Below are 8255 nucleotides of genomic sequence, written 5' to 3'. Positions count from 1 at the left end.
ATCATCACCAGAAGAAACTCAAGCTCTAACCACGCTTGGGACGCAGCCGCCCAATCCAGCGGCAAGGCCCTGAATGACTACATCTGGAGTGGTCCAGATCTCCTAAACTCCCTGTTTGACCTCTTACTCTCATTCCGAGTGGGACGAGTGGCGATCTGTGGCGATATCGCCGAGATGTTCCACCAGATCCGAGTGAGACCAGCAGACACCCATGCGCAAAGGTTTCTGTGGTTCGACAGCAAATCCGAGAGGCAAGAGCCTAACGTCTATGTTACGGAAGCGCTTACTTTCGGAATCAATTGCGCACCCTGCATTGCACACTTTATTCGTGACAAAAATGCAGATCGATTCTGCCAACAGTACCCTCAAGCAGCACAAGCCATGAAGGACTACCACTACGTGGATAATTTATATACAGCGGCGACAACTACGTGGAAGTCGGAAACATCGCAACCCAAGTTAGAGACATCCATGCAGCAGGTGGTTTCCACATACGCAATTGGTCTTCGAACTCAAAGGAGGTCCTACGAATACTAAAGAGCGATTCGCTACTCCCCGAAGCTGTCGAAATTACCGCAACAGAAAAGGTACTCGGCTTATATTGGATGCCGAACTCCGACGTATTCACATTCATCTGCAAGTTCGCCAGGCTGAAGCGCAACGTTTTAGACAGCGACAAAACACCAACCAAACGCGAGCTCTTGCAAGTACTTATGTCAATGTACGACCCACTCGGCTTCATCTCATGCTTTACAATAGAGCTGAAAATCCTACTGCAAGAAGTCTGGAGAAGCGGCATTGGCTGGGATACTGGTTTGCCCGACGCATTGTTACCCAAATGGATACGATGGAAACAGATCCTTACAACAATCGCCGGATTGACCATCCCGAGATGTTATTTCAACAGCAGCGATCAAATCCATGATGTCCAGTTACACACGTTCGTTGACGCCAGCGAATTGGCATACGCATCAGTCTGCTACCTTCGGATACGCCAGGGGGAAAGAACCTACCTCAGCTTCGTGGCCTCCAAGGCGAAAGTGGCACCGTTGAGTCCACTATCTATACCAAGGATGGAACTGCAGGCCGCAGTTATCGGAGCAAAGCTGAGTAAGCGAATCCAACGCAATCCAAGTTTGTCAATTAACTCGAGTTGTTATTGGTCCGACTCAAAGACTGTTCTCAAATGGCTTCGTATGGATCCACGAAAGTTTCAGCAATTCGTCATGCACCGCGTGGGCGAAATACTGGAATTCACAAACGTTAGCCAATGGAACTGGGTTCCAACCAACCTTAACCCTGCAGATCTTGCTACTAAAACAAACAACGCCAATAAATATAAAACTTGGCTACACGGTCCAGACTATTTGCTGCAGGATCAACACGAGTGGCCAAAATGCGATGATTTGGGGCCACCAAACAATGCTGAAGTCAGGCATAACATACTCTTCATCGACAATTCGCCGATGGAGCTAAAACTTAACGCGGAATATTTTTCCGACTGGCGCAGGCTATATCGAGCTTTAGCGCGCTTCATTCTCTACATTGAGAAACTGAAAGCGAAACAAAAGAAGGCATCGCCACCTACAGAGGTGTCTTACGAGATGATTCAGCAGGCACGCACACTCCTACTGCGGCATGCGCAGTCATCTGAATTCAACCCAGAAATTCGCAACTTAACGAGAGGTAAACCTTTAGAAACAAATTCTAAACTCATATGTTTGAATATCTTTCTAGATGAAAACCAGCTCCTACGTACCCGAGGGCGAGCAGAAAACCTAAACGGCCAAAACCAAATACTGCTCCCATATGGGCACCACATTACTCGGCTCATAGTGAACTGGTATCATCAGGAAATGCACCACACATCCCATGAGACGTGTATTAACAGGATTCGAGGCATGTTTTACATACCACGCCTACGAGTCTTATACAAAGGCATGCGGAAGTCTTGACAACGCTGTAAAAATGATAGCGCCATGCCTGTTCCACCGCAAATGGCTCCCCTGCCCATCGCCAGGCTGGCTGCCTACCAACGTCCCTTCACTTACGTCGGTATCGACTACTTCGGGCCCTTTTTGGTTGCTGTAGGACGGCGAAGCGAAAAAAGATGGGGCGTTATTTTCACCTGCCTAACCATATGGGCAGTGCATATAGAACTGGCGTGCTCTTTGGACACTGCATCGTGCATAATGTGCATCCGAAACTTCATCAATCGGCGCGGGACCCCGAGAGAAATTTACAGCGACAATGGCACTAACTTCAAAGCTGCTGAAAAGATTATCTGTGACAAAGCGCAGACGATCAACTTCAACGCCGTGCAACCGGCGTTCGATGACATCAAATGGAAATTTAATCCACCAGCCGCTCCTCATATGGGGGGAGCATGGGAGCGACTTGTTCGTTCCGTCAAGACTGTACTCTACGCAATCTGCCCAGCGAGAAAATTCACCAGCGAGGGCCTACAAAGCGCACTCTGGGAAGTGGAATTCATCCTAAATTCCAGACCGCTTACTTTTGTCTCTCTGGACAGCAAAGACGACGAGGCTATCACCCCTAACCATCTACTACTAGGATCAGCAAGCGGCTATAAACCAGTCTTCGAAACCACACATACCGTACAGCACATGTGGCAAGCTGTACAAGAATTCGCCGATCAATTCTGGCGACGATGGGTACGCGAATACGTTCCAGATTTAGCCAGGCGAGGAAAATGGTTTACGAAGAGACCACCAATAGCAGCTGGAGACGTCGTTGTAATATTGGACGAGACTCTGTCCCGAAATAGATGGCCAAAAGGTATAGTCGAGCAAACAATCCTGGCCAAAGACAACCAGGTGCGTCGAGTGATCATCAGAACTGCCAACGGGACTCTTCAACGGCCCGTGGCTAAAGTAGCTGTATTAGACGTCGGCTGTTTTGGAGCAAAGCAACCCCCTGAAGAGAGCAGCTTTACTGGGGGGGGGAATGTTGCCGCCGAAATTCGCTAACTGCCCAGCAGACCCGACGCAGCCACCAATGGGTTAACCCATATCACTCATTCTCTTTCATTTTCATACTTATTCTTAAGCGCCAGCCTACGTGCTGGGAAATTAACCGTTGCATCTTGCGCTTTAAGCTTACATGTTAGGTTCTATGCTTGTTACTAAGCGGCGGACAGAACAGTTTGGTTACAACCGCGAGTAAGGGCGATTAATTTATAGCGGCTCGCTTACAAACGGCTCGCTTACAATCATAGCAGCTCTCAAACGGCTCGCTTACAAACGGCTCGCATAATAACGACTCGCATACGGCACACACACCATACACACACCCATTAGCATAAGAAATACATGTGGAAGAAATAAATGAAGTATCACGTGAAAAGTGGAGTGTTTTCTTGTGGGCCCGCTAAAACATCGAACCTTAGCGCCAAACTCAACACGGGATAAAGTAAATCCTACAAACTGGGGGCTCAACCGAGATTTCTGGCCCAAGACAATTAGTGAAATTTGTATGTGTGTGTGAAGTTCGCAAGTGAACAGAAATTGTTAAAATTGCATGCATTAACGTGTAATATATATACAAAATCAAGGTTGTTGGCGAACGAATTTCACAAGAAGCAACCACTACAAGTTCAAAAAATAGTGGAAGTTGGTGTGACTGTACGAGAGGCGACGAGTGGACGGTGAGACGGTGAGCGGTCGGACGACGCAAGAAGAGCGTCACTAAGAATTTTGGCGCCGTTTAGGCAAAAAGTCGGCGACTGAAGTTGAGAGCGGCTTGAGAACGGTGGTGACTCGAGAGGAAAAGAGAGAGCAGACAGCAGACACGAAGTTGATGATAACTAGTGTTTACTGTGGAAGCAGACAGCGGACAAGAAGTTGATGATAACCAGTGTTCACTGTGGAAGCAGACAGACGGAGACAGCAGACAGCGGGCACGAAGTTGATGATAACCAGTGTTCACTGTGGAAGCAGACAGACGGAGACAGAAGACAGCGGGCACGGAGTTGATGATAACCAGTGTTCACTGTGGAAGCAGACAGACGGAGACAGCAGACAGCGGGCACGAAGTTGATGATAACCAGTGTTTACTGTGGGAGAAGACAGCAGACACGAAGTTGATGATAACCAGTGTTTACTGTGGAAGCAGACAGCGGACACGAAGTTGATGATAATTAGTGTTCACTGTGGAAGCAGACAGACAGAGAGAGCAGAGGGCACGAAGTTGATGAAAATTAGTGTTCACTGTGGAAGCAGACAGACGGAGAGAGCAGACAGAGAGCACAAAGTTGATGATAACTGGTGTTCACTGTGGAAGCGGAAAACCAAAAGAGAGCGGACAACACAAACCGTTACAAGAAGCAGACGACGACGACAAATCCAAACGAGAAGGCAGCAGACACGAAGTTGAGATAATTGGTGTGGAAGCAGACAAAGAGAGCGGACAAACGAGAAGGCAGCAGACACGAAGTTGAGATAATTGGTGTGGAAGCAGACAAAGAGAGCGGACAACACAAACCGTTACAAGAAGCAGACGACGACAAGTCCAAACGAGAAGGCAGCAGACACGAAGTTAAGACAATTGGTGTGGAGCAGACAAAGAGAGACCAAGAGAACGAGTGGAAAACAGCCGAGTGAGTAGCGACAGCAGAGTGAGTGGCAACAGAGAGCGAACCGAACATCTGAGTGAGTTGCTACAGCGAGCGAACCGAACATCTGAGTGAGTTGCTACAGCGATATTGAGTGGTTCCATAGAGCAGGACGACTATAGTTGGGTGAGCTGTTTAAATATTGTCTTGAGTGTGAGTTACTTTGCTTGCACGACGAAACCAGACCGGTGGCAGAAATATTGACGAAGTTGATGCGAGCTGCACAGAGCACATTTCTAAGAATCGTCTGAGTTTAACCATAACCTACCACAATTTGACCTACATTAACATAGTGTGTAAATTTTGCTAAGTCGTAACAAATTTGATTGATTGATACTAACTATACATTAATATAGCAAACTTGTTAAGCATTATACCTGTAATTGTGTGAAATGGATCGAGGTGATATTCTAACTTTGCGTATTGAAGAGTTGCGCATTAAATTGAGAGAGTTAGGGCTAGAGACTACAGGCCTTAAAGCTGAGCTGCAATCGCGTCTACTCGGTCATTACGATCTAATAGAAACTGAGAATGACGGGCAGGAGGCAGATTTCGCCTCGGCTAGAACAATTCGAGAAGTCCCGAATACAGATGGGCAAAGATCATGGTTCACACTAAAAGATGTGGAGGGAAGCGTTTCTGAGTTTTGCGGTTTAGGTTCGATTGATGTTGTACAATGGACCAGGGAGCTAGAAGAATGCGCTTTAACCGTACAGTGGAGTCAGTTACAGCTTTATGTGTATGAAAAACAATTGTTAAAGGGAGCTGCATTGTCGTTTATACGGAGTAAGAGAGATATTTGTAGTTGGGAGTCCCTGAAAGTAGCTTTGAAAAACGAATTCAGATTAAAGGTTTCATCAGCCGAAGTTCATAGAAGACTAAGCAATCGACAGTTGAAGAGAGGTGAGAATTTGTATGAGTTTTTGTATTCGTTAATGGAAATGGCAAAGCCGATCGATTTGGATGACAAAAGTTTAATCGAGTATTTCGTAGAAGGTACACCAGACCTGAGAGCAAATAAGGCATTATTGTATCAAGCCAGAACAGTGGATGGGTTGAAAGTTCAAATAGAGACGTACTTAAAATCCTATGATCCTAGGAAGTCGTCAAAGAAAACAACATTGTAGTCATCTTTTCACAAGCAAGGTAGAGATAATAGAGAGAAAAGTTCGATAACAATAGGTTATCGCAAATGTTTTAAGTGTGGTGATCCTTCACACATGATGAGAGACTGTAACAAGAAAACGTTTACTTGTTTTAAATGTGGCAAAACAGGCCATCGCTCATTTGAATGTAAGGGTAAAGATACCACCAAAGTTGAAAGTACCAATGTTGTAGATGATAAATTAGTAAAAGCATCAGGTAAATTTACTGATTCTGGTTTGGAGTTGAAAGAAGTAACTTATAAGTCGATTAAGTTCAACGGTCTAATTGATACAGGAGCAAATTTGAGTCTCATACGTAAAAGCGTGTTTGTCGAACTTGGAATTAAATCATTAACAGGATATTCGAAAAGCCTTACAGGCATTGGTGGAAGTCATGTGATGACCTTCGGTAGTTTTAGCATAAGTATCAAGATAGATGGCATTGAGATGGAAGTCGAGTTTCATATCGTTCCTGATGAAGACATGGCATACGAGGCAATTTTGGGTAGAACTATATTAGATCACGTCGATTTGGTTGTTACAAAGAAAGGTACAAAGTTTGTGAGCATCAAGGGAAAAGAATCACTGTGTAACGCGAATAAATCTTGTGCTGAGTTGTTTAAGGAATTTGAAAGTATGTGTATGTACAGTGCAGAACAGAATGAAGTGGAAATCAAGAGTGACTTGTCACATATCAGTGCAGAAATCGCTAGTGAAGTCAAGAAGTTGATTAAAAGTTACAAACCTATTAGAAATACAAACACTCCTATCGAAATGAAGATTGTACTAACAGATGAGTTGCAAGTTTATCAGCATCCAAGGCGTCTAGCAGAGTCTGATCAGAAAATTGTTGATAGTACAGTACAAGAATGGTTGGAGGAGAAGATAATAAGGCCAAGTTTTTCCAAATATGCTTCGCCTGTTGTACTTGTTACAAAGAAGAATGGGAAAAAACGTTTGTGCTGCGATTACAGAAAGCTAAATGAGAAAGTGGTCCGAGATAATTTTCCTATGCCACAGATGGATACTGTATTAGAAAAACTTCAAAATGCTTTAGTTTATACTACTCTAGATCTAACAAACGGGTTTTTTCATGTTTCTGTTGAGGAAAAATCTCAGAAGTACACAGCATTCGTAACTCAGAATGGTCAGTATGAATTCCTATATGTACCATTCGGAATATCCAACTCTGCAGCAGTTTTTACAAGATTTATAATGGCAGTAATGAGAGAATCAGTGAAGAATGGAGATGCAGTGGTGTATATGGACGATATAATTATACCAAGTGTTAACTTGAATGATGGTCTAATTAAACTTAAAAGAGTGGGAAAACTGGGAAAAATGTCAGATACTGCAGAGTAAAGTAAATTTTTTGGGCTATATAGTTGAAAATGGAAGTATTAAGCCAAGTAAGGAGAAGACTGATGCTGTTTCAAGATTCCCGATCCCACATGACAAGAAGTCAATTCAAAGATTTTTGGGGTTAACATCGTATTTCCGTAGATTTATCGAAGGATACGCAGTAACAGCTAAGCCCATGACGGACATTTTGCGAAAAGACAACAAGTTTGAGTTTAAAGAATTGCAAATGGTAGCGTTTGAGCAATTGAAGCTAGCATTGATCAAAGGTCCCGTTTTAAAGTTATACAATCCTAAGCTGGAGACTGAGATTCACACTGATGCCTCGAAACACGGTTTCGGAGCTGTGCTTTTACAGAAAGATTCAGAAGATGGTTTATTTCATCCGGTACAATATATGAGTCGGAAAACTAAACCTTGCGAAGAGAAGTATGATTCGTATGAGCTTGAGGTTTTAGCAGTTATTGGAGCATTAATAAAGTGGCGTGTTTATGTGCTAGGATTGAGATTTAAGATTGTTACAGATTGTAAAGCGTTCACGATGACAATGAAAAAGAAAGAGGTTCCGTTACGTGTAGCACGTTGGGCAATGTACCTACAAGATTTCGACTATCAGATCGAACATCGTTCAGGTTCAAAGATGCGGCATGTGGATGCTTTGAGCCGTTTGTCTTGTTTTCTGCTAACCGACACCATAACCCATAGATTGAGGGAAGCACAGTTGTCAGATGATTGGACTAAATTGATCAGGAGTTTAGTTCAGGAGAAGGGATATGAAGATTTTTACATTGAAAATGAAATATTGTTAAAAGACCCCAATCAAGAACTTATTGTCGTTCCCTCGCAGATGGAAAAAGAAATAATACAGATTGCACACAAACAAGGACATTTTGGAGCTAGAAAGACTCAGGATATCGTTGAAAAATCGTATTATGTTCCAAAATTAAAAGAAAAGGTAGCCCGTGTTGTTGAGTGTTGCGTGGAATGTCTTATTGTTAATGCCAAAACCGGTAAAAAGGAAGGATATTTGATGCCAATAAGCAAAGGAGATCAGCCATTGATGACATATCACATTGATCACGTTGGCCCGATGGAGGTCACAACAAAGCGTTACAATC

The 8255-nt window shown here is 43.8% G+C and overlaps 2 protein-coding genes across 2 annotated transcripts; both read left to right on the top strand.

Annotated features, from left to right (window-relative positions):
• The first annotated feature begins 605 nt into the window (after positions 1-605).
• On the top strand, positions 606-1782 carry LOC124461584. The gene is made up of 2 exons (XM_047013103.1): positions 606-1592; positions 1738-1782. The coding sequence occupies exons 1-2, from the start codon at positions 606-608 to the stop codon at positions 1780-1782; spliced, it is 1032 nt and encodes a 343-aa protein (XP_046869059.1).
• A 197-nt stretch (positions 1783-1979) lies between these two features.
• Positions 1980-2990, top strand: LOC124461583. The gene has a single exon (XM_047013102.1). It carries the CDS (start codon positions 1980-1982, stop codon positions 2988-2990), a length of 1011 nt encoding a protein of 336 aa, XP_046869058.1.
• The last annotated feature ends 5265 nt before the right edge of the window (positions 2991-8255 follow it).

Source organism: Drosophila willistoni, unplaced genomic scaffold (assembly GCF_018902025.1).
Source record: "Drosophila willistoni isolate 14030-0811.24 unplaced genomic scaffold, UCI_dwil_1.1 Seg535, whole genome shotgun sequence".
Lineage (NCBI taxonomy): Eukaryota > Metazoa > Arthropoda > Insecta > Diptera > Drosophilidae > Drosophila > Drosophila willistoni.
The sequence above is the reverse complement of the archived record's forward strand: the minus strand, read 5'-3'. Positions and strand labels throughout refer to the sequence as shown.